General features: G+C 35.4%; 2 protein-coding genes across 3 annotated transcripts in view; both read left to right on the forward strand.

Annotated features, from left to right (window-relative positions):
* Nucleotides 1–8,386, forward strand: part of meox2a (mesenchyme homeobox 2a) — a 12,221-nt gene extending 3,835 nt beyond the window's left edge. The window contains exons 4-5 of the mRNA XM_016568905.1: nucleotides 4,131–4,303; nucleotides 7,415–8,386. Coding sequence (XP_016424391.1) covers nucleotides 4,131–4,303; nucleotides 7,415–7,636 — 395 coding nt within the window. The 3' untranslated portion in view covers nucleotides 7,637–8,386. The remainder of the gene's footprint in view (nucleotides 1–4,130; nucleotides 4,304–7,414) is intronic.
* A 5,991-nt stretch (nucleotides 8,387–14,377) lies between these two features.
* Nucleotides 14,378–15,798, forward strand: part of agmo (alkylglycerol monooxygenase) — a 31,542-nt gene continuing 30,121 nt past the window's right edge. Inside the window, exon 1 of one of the 2 annotated variants that reach the window (XR_001641341.1) lies at nucleotides 14,378–14,671. Coding sequence is in view for 1 of the 2 variants with exons in the window: in XM_016568195.1 (XP_016423681.1) it covers nucleotides 14,549–14,671 (123 nt within the window). In the remaining variant the exon portion in view is untranslated. The remainder of the gene's footprint in view (nucleotides 14,672–15,798) is intronic. The other variant, XM_016568195.1, reaches the window with a different exon arrangement.

The following is a 15,798-nucleotide window of genomic DNA, read 5'->3' on the forward strand; positions in this document are numbered from 1 at the left end:
TATTATCTATAATGTATATTTTATTTTCCAAATATTATATATATTAAAATTACATTTTAAATACTTATAAATGCATTATTTATATTTATATATGATATTTATATACAAGAAATTATATATAAATTATAGAAAAATTATAAATAAAATTGACTTTCTTTTGGGAAATTAATATTTTCTCTTTTGCATATCACAAGAACATATGACATTATACTTTATGATAAATTCTTTGTAATGTTTTCTGGAATATCACTTCTTTTGTCATCGAGTTGTTTTAGTCCCCATTAAACACAAAAGGTTTCTCTTAAAACATCTAAGTTTGTTTTATTGTAACTGAAAACAGAATTGAATAAGTCATAGCGCATTTTAAAAGCCTTCACTATCAGACTGAGTGCAGTGCTAGTGTTTTTGGAAAAGATTCTCCAATGCAGTGTTTGGAAACGTGGAGCCGTGTTTTTTCGCGTTAGAGTTTTGTAGGTGTTGGCTGACACGCACAGAAGCAATTATTTTGGCTAGCATAGGGCAGATTGTAACTCTTGTGTGGGCATTTAACTGCATGCATGATTCACGTTTAGTCTCATCTGTTTCATCTCCTCACTTTTCTGGCAAGCAGTAAATAACGCTTGTGGTAAAGTAACTAATGCCATGGCCTGAGAGAGAGAACAGGAACGCCTGTGTTGGCATTTAACACGAAAAGCCGAAAGTTAGATGACAGGAGTGCTATGAGCAGCTTTCTCTTTGAATATAATTTGTTTGTACATTGGAATCGGAATGGGAATATACTGTTACTTTATTTTTAGTTTAGTTGATGAGTAAAACGGACAGGGAGATATGAAGTAAACTGAAGAGTTTTCGGTTCACTGCAAATGAAGCTGGTTCAATCTGATGGGCATCTTCAATTTGTTTTGTCTGGAATAGTTGCTACTACTGTTAAAAAATCTATTTAACACTGCATAAAATGGATCATAAAATGTATTTTTACGATCTTGTTACTTCAAAGGGAATTTTAACTACTTTCTGCCCTTTAAAACAAAGTTCAGGTCCACACAAAAGGCACAGCCCTGCAGATGTTGATTTATTCTCATTCGCGCCAACCCAAAATTAACATAATATAAATACACTTGTTCCACTGCTGGAAAGGTCTAACAAAAGTAGATGACTCCACACTAGTTTATACACATTTATATATATATATATATATATGCATGTATATTGACATATATAAATATATATATACATATATATATATATATATATATGCATGTATATTGACATATATATATATATATATTGATTAATATGTTCTTTATGTATATTCTTCAGCTGTCAAATTCTGTCTCAATTTTCAGCATGTGACACTTTTGAATTAGACATACAAACTGTTAGATGTGTTTTTCCTAAGATATCAAACACATTACAGTTTTGACAGTGCAAGTGAGATTTACAAATAAATATAGAGTAATAACCATGTTATAGCAAATTAATATTGTTTTAATGGTTGTTTTGGCTCAAAAATGTATTGCATTTCTGCAGATGTAATTCTCGTAGATGTGTTTTGTGGGTTTGAACAGTGTTGTTCTATTTTGAGCATCATAGTGTTTAAAATGTATTTAAATTCACAAATTAAGTTATTAAAATGTTTTAATATTCTTTCTATTAGTGTAAACTGTCACACAACTTGATGGTTGCCTTAATTTCAGAGTAACTATGGCGTAACAAAAAATAAATGTCTCTGCTTTATAGAATGATTTTATAATGAGCATCATTCAATGCAACAAGGGATAATTTAATCATCAAAATGTCGACATCTTAAGATATATTGTTTGATTTATTCAAAGCATATGTGGCTGTTCTAATAAAACAGCACATGCCTGGTTTGGATAGAAGACAGCAGCCTAGCGTGTATTTTGTCATGTGGGTTTGAGTGATATTCATTTTGGTTTCTTTTTTTTTCCACCAATAAAGCTCAGCTTCAGTGTGTGTAACTAGAATATTAAAGTAGATGTCTAAATATTCATTGTAGCTGTAGTTTTTAAAATCATCTTTGAAAGCTCAGGCCATCCTGCTCCTTTTTTCCCAGTACTTTGCTTTTTCTAAAGAAGAGATAAAAGTGAAGGCGCAGGCCTAATTGCTGTGGTGTAACCGCCGTGTCGGGAAGCTGGGAAAAGTTGCTTTAACTCAGAGCAGCTCTGTTCGTGAAACGCTGCTCGTGTTGGTTTTTCTCACTCCACAATGGCTGCGTTTAGCCCGCAATAAACGTGCCTTTCTGCGCTTGTTTTAATCAGACCCACATTCAGCCGAACTCTTTTCTGTGACTCAAATTCACAGAAATTTTAGCTAAAACTGGGTACAGTCAGGGCCATCACAGTCGCCGTTTTGTCGCTAGAAATCACGTGATGATTATTTGTTCAAAGGAGAGTCACCATAGAGTGCAACTTCTATGTTAAACTACCTACAATATCATCATTGCACAAACTCTCCGTCCTTGTCAGCCTCTGCAAATCCCAACCTGTAAATTATACTGTTAAATAACACGTCTGGCATGTGTTTATAGCCACCGTGATGTAGCTGACAGCAGCGATTTGACACTTCATTTGAACATCCACCTATAGGGAGATCTTCAAGGTGATGGGTATATTAAAACTGAAATCGTATTTAAAATTCTTCTCCCTTTCTCAGTTTATGCAGAGAAAACGTGAGGTTCTTTCTAATTGCTTTCAAAACATTGTTCTGTTTGTTTGAAAATCCGACCAGCCTGACACAGCAACAGTGAATCAACCAATAGTGGGTGTTTATAGGCGGGGCTATCTGTTTGGCTGACCAATAGCAATTGAGAGGGGTTGTTGGGGAAAATCCGTTTGATAACAGTTTAAGAGAGATAGATCTATTAATTTAGTTTCTATTGTCTGTGTAACACAAAAGGAGATATTTTGAACAATGTTTTAACTGTTTTGTCTGTACAATGAAAGTCAGTGAGGTCCAAAATAATAAAAAAAAAATGACATTCTCAAAATATCTTCTTTTTTGTCTCCACTAAAGAAAGAAAGTCATACAGTTTTGGAACACCATGACAATGAGTAAATTTAACAGAATAGTCATTTTTGGGTGAACTTTCCTTTTAAAATGAGATATTACAAAGTATTTTTTCCATTGGAAAAACATGAAAAAAAATTGATGTATTTGAAATGTCATGCTGATTTCTGTTGAAATGGCAAAGCAACTTGCTGATGGGGTCTCATTAAAGCTGACTCTATTTACAGCTGGGTTTTGGATTGCTAGTTGGATTAGCACCCACTCCACACCCTAAGATAAATGAACCCAAAAGCCTGATGTGCCCTTTGAAAGTGAGTCACAGCAAGATGAAGGCACACGTCTCTCAAAAAAGAATAAAATTTCCTTCCTCCAATGTCAAAACAACAGAAGCGCATGTGTCTTTGGTAGGATGGATTGCAGGTCTAATCTGACATTTCCTCACTGACCTTTAATGTTTCCTATTCAAGATTAGACTTGACATAATTGAGCTCTAGCAATAACCGCATGTAATTGTATATACATGCGCTTTTATGCGTTCATGTTCTGTCACTCCAAAAAACATCTGAAAGTAAGGAAATTCGCCAATTCGCCGTAATTGACAGCACAAGAGCGCGGGAGAGAATAAGTAACACTCCACTGAAAATTGTTGTGAGTTGGCAGCTTGAGTGGAAGAACTAAGGAAATATATTTTTACGCATCCTCCAGTACTGTTTTGTTCCATATTAAAACTACAAGGGTAGCGGATTCCATTAACAGTAAGGCGAATTAAGTCTTTGGAAAGTGTTCTGGTGAGCGCCAACTCATTGTGAAAATCTATAGAGCGGTTTATGAAAACTCACGGCTGAGGTTGACTTTTATAAACAGCTGGCATGAACAATTGCAGCATCGTAAAAGATGACTGGCAGTATTCCTTTGCTTTCCTTTATGACATTTCTGGGATTTCAACCCTGCAGTGATTGTATTTAATTGGAACGATTGCACTGATTGGGTTTCAAAGGCTGTTTTGTTGTGGAACGTGATGTTGATGCTGCTCTTCAAAAGTTTTTGCGACCGTTTCTGACTTGGAAATTATTTCTTCCGTTCTTGCTTTTTCTTTTAAGAGTCCCAAGATGGGAATTACAAATCGGATGTGAGCAGCAAGCCAAGGAAGGAGCGGACGGCGTTCACCAAAGAGCAGATTCGAGAACTGGAGGCAGAATTTGCCCATCACAACTATTTGACCAGACTGAGGCGGTACGAAATCGCTGTAAACCTGGATCTCACGGAAAGGCAGGTGAGATGACTGACCGCGACCTCGTACCTGTTCATCAATCATTCTGTCAGAAGCTACCGCTGTTTTTTTTCCGGGTTTAGTGCTTTTCTATCCAGCTGTGGCTGTGGAGTGGGACTATTGTATTCCAGATGTTTCTGCAAGATCTCTTTTTGGCTGTAGTCAAGTAACGGGAGAGGTGAAGGAAGTTCTGTCCGCTAAGGCACTTCTGCCTTGCCGCTCCATCTTACAAATTGGTCTCTGCGTGGGAAGGTGCTTCCTACAGCCATATGTGAAATAAATAGCACATGACGCTTTATTTGGAGCCAAAGAAATATGGGTTGTTGTAACTATTTGATGTTTTAACCAAACAACTATGTAATCTTATTAAACCATTGAAGTTTATTGACTTCTACAGACATAAAGAGATGACATAATGCTTGCTGTTTTTGGAATGACATCATTGGCAGGTCATTCTGGCCTTATTCGAAACACCACTGCTCAATGAGCCATGCAGTTTCTTTAATTTATAATATGTCCAAAACTTCACAGTATTTTAGTTTACAAATGTGTTTCTAGACCTTCTGGTTTCATCAGACTTTGCAGTTTGCCAAGGATCCCACAAGGAAGTGACATCTGTGGCCTTAAATTATGCTACATTCTCTGGGGATACATTCCCAAGGCTTAGAATTAAAAACCTTGCCACACGACAAGTAAGCAAATCCGTCTCCTGCAATGTGATCCCTGTGTGAACCTGCTGGAGTTCTGGATCTTTGTGGCAGGAGTAGGGCCACCACCATTTTGCACATGTAAAATGGTTACTAATCATAATAATAATATTGCAGAGCCTAATTAAAACAACCGTCTTTGATAAAATTTATTACAGCCCCTGCAAGACAGCACTGCATTGATATTCCTATAAATGTTTTAGGGGTTTATATTTAAACTCCTTCAGTTAATTCAGTCTGAACTACATAACTACTTAACATAAGAATTCAAACTTATTTTATATTTATAATTAATAATACATTTTTATATACAATTTTTTTTTTTTTACATTTTGAAGAAATGTAAAATCACTGTGAAAGATTCCCATTGACTTGTATTGATAGACGGTTCAGCTTTTAAAATCTAATATTCCTCAATGATTAGAATAGAAGTTCTATGGTTAATTCAGTCTGAACATGCAAATTCCGTTCAAACTTGTATTTATTTATTTATGCAGTTTATATCTATTATTTTTATTTATTTGTAACATTTAAAAAAAAAAACTTTTTTAAATTAAAGTGTGAAATATTCCCATAGACTTATACTGATCCTTAAGAATTAAACTCCAATTAATTCAGTATGAACTGCTTAACAAACAAACTGTGTTCAAACTTTATTTATGATATTATAATTCATACATTTACATATATATATATATATATTTTTATATATGCTGAAAATTTTTTTTTTTTACTTTTTAATTTGAGAAATTAAAAATTAAAGTGTGCAGACTTCCTGTTGACATTATAAATGTTCAGCATTCAAAACCTGACCAAAAACAATGTTTTAATCGTCATTCTGATTGGCTTTTTTGCATGCTTGACTTTTGTTTTTTCTTGCATCGGTTTAACCAACCATATGGCCGTCTTGCCACTGCAAAGACAGTGTCGTGTTGTTTTGATTCTCATACAAGAGAAGTCAAGATGTGTGCTGAGTTTTATGACAACTGCAGAGTGTCTCTGATTTCATTTACACTGAACCAGACTTCAAATTTAATTTTTTCCCAATGCTGCCATGCAATTGATGGTATTTTTATTTTTAATTTTTTAGAAAATGCATATCTAGTTTTTGCATTTTTTGTTTGTTTTTGTCTAATGACATGCATGCGCTAACCTGTAAGCAGTAGCATACTCAATGTTTTCAGGCTGAGAGAAGAATTGCAAACGTTGCAGATATATTTTAAGGGTGCAGTCTTACAATGCTGACAGTGCTGAACTTGGGTGGCCAATTGAATAGTGTTCTAGTAGACTTGAAACATGTCTTGAAACATTAGCTGAACAAATCATTGTGTATGTCATTTGAAAGTAAAATGTGCCTTTGAGCTTAACCATCATGTTTGATAACCATTTGAAAAAAAGAAAGAAAGTTCAATTTACATTGATTTGGGCCTGGTATTCCTCAAGTCTGATTGCGTATGAAGAATTCTGGTCCATTGTGACTATCTATAACATTATACCCCTCCAGAAATTAATTTTAGTGTATACTGGCCATTGAAAGCCATTGATAGCCATTTGGGAAAAATACTTCAAATGACATCATTTTGCTGATTTTAGCCTGGTATTCCTCATGTCTGATTGCGTATGAAGAATTCCAGTCCATTTCATGTGACTATCTACAACATTATACCCCTCCAGAAATAAATTTTACTGTATGGTGGCCCGGTCCCCCAGCGAGCCTTACTTGCACTGCAGTGACCATTTAAGAAACAGCTAAATCATCATTCTGGGAAACATAAATATTGGCTCTGACTGAACTCGCAAGGAAAAGACGGAAACGTCCGATGCCACAAAACAGATGGGCTCCAAATATTGCTGATCTGGAAATAGCTGCCAAATACGTGCATTGAAAGCCATGTTATATTTCTAACTTCTTCAGAGAAACACAATTCCAAACTTTGTGGATCATGCCTTAGAATAGCAGGGCGGTCAACTGATCGCATGGCTCTTTCGCACCTGATCGAGGGATATTAGCTTACTGGAGTTTGGTGAGTCATGGCCTGATCCACCTCTCCAATCGCTCTGCCAAAAAACCACAGTAAACAGATCATCTGCACCAACTAGCAAACATACAAACTAAATTGCTGAAGACAAATTACACTCTTAAAAAAAAAAAAAAAAAGAAAAGGTTCCAAAATGTTTTTTCCCCATTTAAGCACCAATTTGGGTTCCCAAAGAACCTTCCATGGAACAGTTTTTAAAATAACCATGTTTTTCTTAATGTGAAGAACTTTTTAATAACCGTTTCCCATTATTAAGAACCATTTGTGGAATGGAAAGGTTCCATGGATGTTTAAGGTTCTTCATGGAACCATACAGTAGATGCCAATTATTAGAACATGGTAACTCATGTGTCTTTCTTTCCCACTAGGTAAAAGTGTGGTTTCAGAACAGACGGATGAAGTGGAAGAGAGTTAAAGGAGGCCAACAGGGGGCGGTAGCGATAGAAAAAGAGCTTGTGAATGTGAAGAAGGGAACGCTGCTTCCCTCCGAGTTTTCGGGAATTCCTGGACTCCACCATACACCGGACTCGCTTATCAACAATGAGGACAGCCACGACAGCGACCAGAGCTCTGAGCATGCTCACTTATGATACAAACAGATCCCATTCGCCTTTCGATGCTTATCTAGGGTCATGTTCAGTTAGGGATTATGTTAAGTACGGACTGAAAGTACAGACTGAAAGTACACAAAGACCATATGTGCCAAAGAGGAGGCACCGTAACACGACGCCTATCAGGACAGTTCCTGTGACGCCTCAAGAGTAGTGACAATGTAAAAATGTACACAGGACTGATGTATTGTTGTGCATTTGGATGATACAGAATATGTGTGATACCCTGGCATCAATTTTCACAAAAAAAGGTGCCTTGCTTGTTTGACAGAATTTGTTAACACGTTTGAAAGGTGCTGTAAGCCATTTTAAAATCCTGCCTGTCAGCAAAGCCGAATAACATCCCAGATTTGTTGCTGTTTACAGAGCCTATGGACTTCTGTCAGGTCGCATGGTATTTTCTGCATGCTATTCCATAAAATAATCACTTACAGCACCTTTAAAGTACCCTTCTACTGCTCTTTACTTGAAAGACAGAATCTAGCAGTCCAATCTGGCCCAACAACATTCCATTCAGATCTTGCATTGAAAAGGTGTAAGTTTTAGTTTGCACTGTCAATTTCTGTCCTTTAATTGATTTCTACTGTATGTTTTTGTACCATGTTGATGTCATCGGAATAATGATCAATCAAGCGTGCCTTCAGAAACATTTCAGATGATATTATGTCATGTAAATATAATAAGTATTAATATTTTTCAAAAATCTGACAGCTGTATCATGTGCACACAATACCATATGCTTCAACAATAAACTTTTCATATGTTGCTTGGTTTGATTTTTTTTTAAATCGAGAATGAATCTTTCTTTGAGGTCAGCTAATGAAAGACACTGCTTGAAGAAAGATTTGAGGCTTTTGCCTACAGTTTCAGGCCAGCTGATGGAATTGCCACCCATTTGGTTTTCTAGGACATTTTGGTTGTGACTTTTGTGATTTATTTATTTATTTATATTTATTTATTTATTTTAGTAGCATTGGTAAGAATGGGTTGAACTGTGGGATTTGGTTTTATAGGACGTTTTGGGATAAAAAATATAAAACCCCACACTATGGGATAAAAATATAAAAAAGTTAAATGCAAATTTATATTCGCACAATTCTGACTTTTCCTTGCAGTTCTGGGAAAAAAATGTCTGGATTGCGAGATACAAATGCACAATTCTGAGTAGAAAAGTCAGAATTGTGGGATATACTGTAAATTGCAAGAAAGAAAGTCGAAATTGTGAGCTAAAAATGACTTTTTTAAAATCTTTTATTTCATGGCAGAAACAAACTCAAAATTATGAGAAAGTTTATATTCTGCAATTTTGAGAAGAAAGTCTAAATTGTGAGATCAAAAGTCGCAGTTACCTTTTTATTTATTTACTTTTTTATTTCGTGGCAGAAACAGGCTTACATTGAAAAATTAATAAATCATATTTAAAAAAAATTAATAATAATATTAAATAATGTAAAATATTATACATTTATATACACTATTATGTATATATTTACAATTATACACTTAAAATTAGACATTCAAAATTATATGGGTAAATTAAAATAGATTTCAAAAGAATACTGAAATATAAAATTGTGGCCTGGCTGAGCAAGTACAAAACACATCCTTATTGTTGAGCCTTGCTGCCTGTATCTGATTATTGAAATCTTATAAGTTCCCTCTACTTATTCCTTAAAACAGATGCATTTTAAGTTATGATAAATTGATAATCTTAACATGAATATTTTAATTTAATGTGAAGACATCTGCCTTTGGTAGTGAGTAATCTTGAAAGATTTGTTAAGTAGTAGTTAGAATTTGTGTTGAGTCACATTGCATCTACTTTTATGCTGATGCTGAGCAATAGGGACCTCCTTACAGAAGCTGAAATTCTGGGCCTTAATTGCACGTAATTGGACTGGTCCTTCTGCACTGATACACAACCGTTTTTGTGTATTCAGCTGCGAGTCTAATCCATCAAGACCATTTTTCTGACCCTCAGCACCTTCACGCCTTAAGCTGAATGTTTCTATAGTGAAATCCAGTGAGGGTCTGCGACTCATCACCATGATTATGAGATGAATATATGCTAAGGCTGAGCGAGGAGCTTACATGAATAAGTTATTAAGGAAGGGGCAGGGGAATATGCTAAATTCAGCTTCTCCTCCAGGCAGGATCAGGACTTCTGCCTTAATTCTGAGAGGTGGGTGAGCAAACGGATCATATTCTATTACAAAATCAGGTCTGAAATATTGTTATGGTCCGTTCTCGCTGTCGCCACAGAGTGAGCCTGCATTCTAATTCGTAATGCAAGCCAGGAGAATCAAGACACGTTTGCCCAGGGCCAGTGATTCTGAGGGTCCTGCCAAAAGAATCAGTTGTAGCTTCAACTGCTTTTGACGGAAGAAACCACAAAAAGATATTTTGTTTGAATGTTTTCGTATCACCAAGGAGATTTCTGGAACTTCCTGCACAATGGAATAGAGAGGTCACACACAAAGTCATGCTACTCTCTGTTTCACATCGAAGCCTTTTACTGCCCTTTGACTTCTTATGTTCTTTCTCCTGGACAGTAAAAGCTACATTGTTTTAAATATAGTCCAAGCCAAAAACAGCAGCAGACACTGCAAGCTTTTCCAAAATATGTGTTCATTTACAGTTTGCTGCTGTGGCCTTAAAGGGATTCACATATGATAGGCCTCTGTCTTTCTATATTTATAAAAATAAAATTTAGAATAAAATTATTTAACACTATACGAATGTAAAAAAGAAAAAAGTGATAACAAATAATTAATTCAGTATATCAGTATTTCAGTATTCAGTATACTGTCTGAAAAATTTAGAATTCCATATCCATTAATGTAAATTGTCAGGGAAGAAACCATGCTTTTTAGTATTCAAAAAAGTACTACTGAATCATTTAGTTTATTCTTACTCTGCGTCATTTTAAAGGGGTCATATGATGCGATTTCAAGTTTTCCTTTCTCTTTGGAGTGTTACAAGCTGATTGTGCATAGATAAGATCCCTGAAGTTGCAAAGACTAAAGTCTCAAAACCAAAGAGATATTCTTTATCAAAGTTAAGACTCTGCCACGCCCCCCTAAAACGGCTCGTTCTAACACGCCCCCACATATCTACCTCACTATGTGGAAATATTAGCACAATGCGGCCCAAATGTGCACGCAAAGAAAGAAGGCATGGTTTCAGTAACAGCAGTTAGTGTTGAATGTGAAGAAGGGAACGCTGCTTCCCTCCGAGTTTTCGGGAATTCCTGGACTCCACCATACACCGGACTCGCTTATCAACAATGAGGACAGCCACGACAGCGACCAGAGCTCTGAGCATGCTCACTTATGATACAAACAGATCCCATTCGCCTTTCGATGCTTATCTAGGGTCATGTTCAGTTAGGGATTATGTTAAGTACGGACTGAAAGTACAGACTGAAAGTACACAAAGACCATATGTGCCAAAGAGGAGGCACCGTAACACGACGCCTATCAGGACAGTTCCTGTGACGCCTCAAGAGTAGTGACAATGTAAAAATGTACACAGGACTGATGTATTGTTGTGCATTTGGATGATACAGAATATGTGTGATACCCTGGCATCAATTTTCACAAAAAATGTGCCTTGCTTGTTTGACAGAATTTGTTAACACGTTTGAAAGGTGCTGTAAGCCATTTTAAAATCCTGCCTGTCAGCAAAGCCGAATAACATCCCAGATTTGTTGCTGTTTACAGAGCCTATGGACTTCTGTCAGGTCGCATGGTATTTTCTGCATGCTATTCCATAAAATAATCACTTACAGCACCTTTAAAGTACCCTTCTACTGCTCTTTACTTGAAAGACAGAATCTAGCAGTCCAATCTGGCCCAACAACATTCCATTCAGATCTTGCATTGAAAAGGTGTAAGTTTTAGTTTGCACTGTCAATTTCTGTCCTTTAATTGATTTCTACTGTATGTTTTTGTACCATGTTGATGTCATCGGAATAATGATCAATCAAGCGTGCCTTCAGAAACATTTCAGATGATATTATGTCATGTAAATATAATAAGTATTAATATTTTTCAAAAATCTGACAGCTGTATCATGTGCACACAATACCATATGCTTCAACAATAAACTTTTCATATGTTGCTTGGTTTGATTTTTTTTAAAATCGAGAATGAATCTTTCTTTGAGGTCAGCTAATGAAAGACACTGCTTGAAGAAAGATTTGAGGCTTTTGCCTACAGTTTCAGGCCAGCTGATGGAATTGCCACCCATTTGGTTTTCTAGGACATTTTGGTTGTGACTTTTGTGATTTATTTATTTATTTATATTTATTTATTTATTTTAGTAGCATTGGTAAGAATGGGTTGAACTGTGGGATTTGGTTTTATAGGACGTTTTGGGATAAAAAATATAAAACCCCACACTATGGGATAAAAATATAAAAAAGTTAAATGCAAATTTATATTCGCACAATTCTGACTTTTCCTTGCAGTTCTGGGAAAAAAATGTCTGGATTGCGAGATACAAATGCACAATTCTGAGTAGAAAAGTCAGAATTGTGGGATATACTGTAAATTGCAAGAAAGAAAGTCGAAATTGTGAGCTAAAAATGACTTTTTTAAAATCTTTTATTTCATGGCAGAAACAAACTCAAAATTATGAGAAAGTTTATATTCTGCAATTTTGAGAAGAAAGTCTAAATTGTGAGATCAAAAGTCGCAGTTACCTTTTTATTTATTTACTTTTTTATTTCGTGGCAGAAACAGGCTTACATTGAAAAATTAATAAATCATATTTAAAAAAAATTAATAATAATATTAAATAATGTAAAATATTATACATTTATATACACTATTATGTATATATTTACAATTATACACTTAAAATTAGACATTCAAAATTATATGGGTAAATTAAAATAGATTTCAAAAGAATACTGAAATATAAAATTGTGGCCTGGCTGAGCAAGTACAAAACACATCCTTATTGTTGAGCCTTGCTGCCTGTATCTGATTATTGAAATCTTATAAGTTCCCTCTACTTATTCCTTAAAACAGATGCATTTTAAGTTATGATAAATTGATAATCTTAACATGAATATTTTAATTTAATGTGAAGACATCTGCCTTTGGTAGTGAGTAATCTTGAAAGATTTGTTAAGTAGTAGTTAGAATTTGTGTTGAGTCACATTGCATCTACTTTTATGCTGATGCTGAGCAATAGGGACCTCCTTACAGAAGCTGAAATTCTGGGCCTTAATTGCACACAATTTGACTGGACCTTATGCACTGATACACAACCGTTGTGTATTCAGCTGCGAGTCTTATCCATCAAGAACATTTTTTAACCCTCGGCACCTTCATGCCTTAAGTTGAATGTTTCTATAGAGAAATCCAGTGAGGGTCTGCGACTCATCACCATGATTATGAGATGAATATATGCTAAGGCTGAGCGAGGAGCTTACATGAATAAGTTATTAAGGAAGGGGCAGGGGAATATGCTAAATTCAGCTTCTCCTCCAGGCAGGATCAGGACTTCTGCCTTAATTCTGAGAGGTGGGTGAGCAAACGGATCATATTCTATTACAAAATCAGGTCTGAAATATTGTTATGGTCCGTTCTCGCTGTCGCCACAGAGTGAGCCTGCATTCTAATTCGTAATGCAAGCCAGGAGAATCAAGACACGTTTGCCCAGGGCCAGTGATTCTGAGGGTCCTGCCAAAAGAATCAGTTGTAGCTTCAACTGCTTTTGACGGAAGAAACCACAAAAAGATATTTTGTTTGAATGTTTTCGTATCACCAAGGAGATTTCTGGAACTTCCTGCACAATGGAATAGAGAGGTCACACACAAAGTCATGCTACTCTCTGTTTCACATCGAAGCCTTTTACTGCCCTTTGACTTCTTATGTTCTTTCTCCTGGACAGTAAAAGCTACATTGTTTTAAATATAGTCCAAGCCAAAAACAGCAGCAGACACTGCAAGCTTTTCCAAAATATGTGTTCATTTACAGTTTGCTGCTGTGGCCTTAAAGGGATTCACATATGATAGGCCTCTGTCTTTCTATATTTATAAAAATAAAATTATTATAATAAAATTATTTTAAACTATAAGAATAAAAATGTGATAACATTGAGTATTTGCTGTCCATTAATGTAAATTCTCAGGGAAAAAGGCATACTTTTAGCATTTAAAAACATACTATTGAATCAATATTTCATATTGTACAGGTACTGAATGCCCTTTAATGTCTTTGTATACAGTATTGTTTATTGTCCCTTGCAAATGTATTTATTTATTTAACTATTCATTTACTTATTTAGATTTAAAATTGTATGCGTGGTTATATTGTTCATGTACTCATTATTAAATTTTTTATTTAAAAAAATGAAGTCCCATATAAAAAAAAAAAGAGTAAAAAAAAAAAAAACTGTAGCCATACTTGATTAATGTATAGGTTACTTAAAGCATACTTGAGATGGGATAGGTAATGTGTGAAGAAAACTAAGAGAAATCAAGGTCAACAGTGTATTGTGTGTTGTCATCTAGCCTAATAATTTTGTGAAATGATGCAAAAAGTATGAATATTATTGTGTCTATTCTATTCTATATATTATCTATATTTATCTAATCGCTCAGTTTGCTATGCCTTTCTGCAATAAAAATAAAAGTAGGCCTATAGGTCGACTTAGCTATAGCTTATTATCAAGTTCTTGTCGTGTGTCATGTGATCACGACATCTCTCTTCATGGCGGCTTTACAGTGAAGTTCAAAGGTCCAGACTTTTGTAGGTGTTCATAAACGCCCAGCAGACATAAACGCCCATCTGTTTAATCCGGCAGTGCAAGGAGCCACTGATCTATACTGTAGTCTCATTTTTTATTTAATATTATTTTAGCACATTTACAAACGCAATGGCGCATGTGGAAGGAAACAATGTGACTGTTTCTCAGGGGGTTCGTATGCTGTTCAGTCTGATGACTCCTAATGAATCATCATTCGCGACTGTTCAAGAGGTGCCGAAATATGTTAATCAGGTAAGTGTGACGTCATTACCGCGTTCACGGAGGATTTAGGAAAACAACGACGAGATTATACACAGATTTATACTAAACGAGCTACACTGTTTAACAACAACAACAGCACACTCACACTCAACAGAGAGATTGTTTTCGGCAGAGCTTGCATGAGGTGTTTACGTGTTTTTGTCCCCATTTCTGTTTCAGCACACATAGCAACATTGTTTGTTAAAAAAAGTACAAGGATTCTGTAGAAACTGTGCAGGAGTGCCATAGAAATGCAGTGAAATACTGTGAAAAGTTTAGTTATCTATCTATCTATCTATCTATCTACTAAGATTACACAAGTCCACCTATAGGACTACATTTATTTTTTATTGCAGAAAGAGTGATTATATTGATAAAATATTGATAATGTGTGTGTGTGTGTATTTATGGACCCTGGACCACAAAACAAGTCATACGGGTCAATTTTTTGAAATTGAGATTTATACATAATATGAAAGCTGAATAAATAAGCTTTCCATTGATGTATGCATGTTTGTTAGGATAGGACAATATTCGGCTGAGATACAACTATTTGAAAATCTAGAATCTGAGGGTGCAAAAAAATAAAAATATTGAGAAAATCGCCTTTAAAGTTGTCCAAATGAAGTTCTTAGCAATGCATATTACTAATCAAAAATTAAGTTTTGATATATTTACGGTAGGAAATTTACTAAATATGTTCATGGAACATGATCTTTACTTAATATACTAATGATTTTTGCCATTAAAGGGTTAGTTCACCCCAAAATGAAAATTCTGTCATTAATTACTCCCCCTCATGTCGTTCCAAACCCGTAAGACCTTTGTTCATCTTTGGAACACAAATTAAGATAATTTTGATGGAATCTGAGGGCTCTCTGACCCTCCATAGACAGCAACACAACTGCAATGTTCCCAGGTCCAGAACAGTCCATGTGACATCAGTGGCTCAACTTCAATTTTACAAAGCTACGAGAATACTTTTTGTGCACAAAGAAAACAATAATAACGACTTTATTCAACAATTCTTCTCCCCCGAGTTACTGTCTTCCGCCATTTTGGAGAGTATCACAACGCATACGCACGCTTTACCCTAAGTGTAAACAACGCTGATTACG

The sequence above is a fragment of the Sinocyclocheilus rhinocerous genome, unplaced genomic scaffold (assembly GCF_001515625.1).
Source record: "Sinocyclocheilus rhinocerous isolate Xijiao unplaced genomic scaffold, SAMN03320098_v1.1 scaffold1965, whole genome shotgun sequence".
Classification (NCBI taxonomy): Eukaryota; Metazoa; Chordata; class Actinopteri; order Cypriniformes; family Cyprinidae; genus Sinocyclocheilus; species Sinocyclocheilus rhinocerous.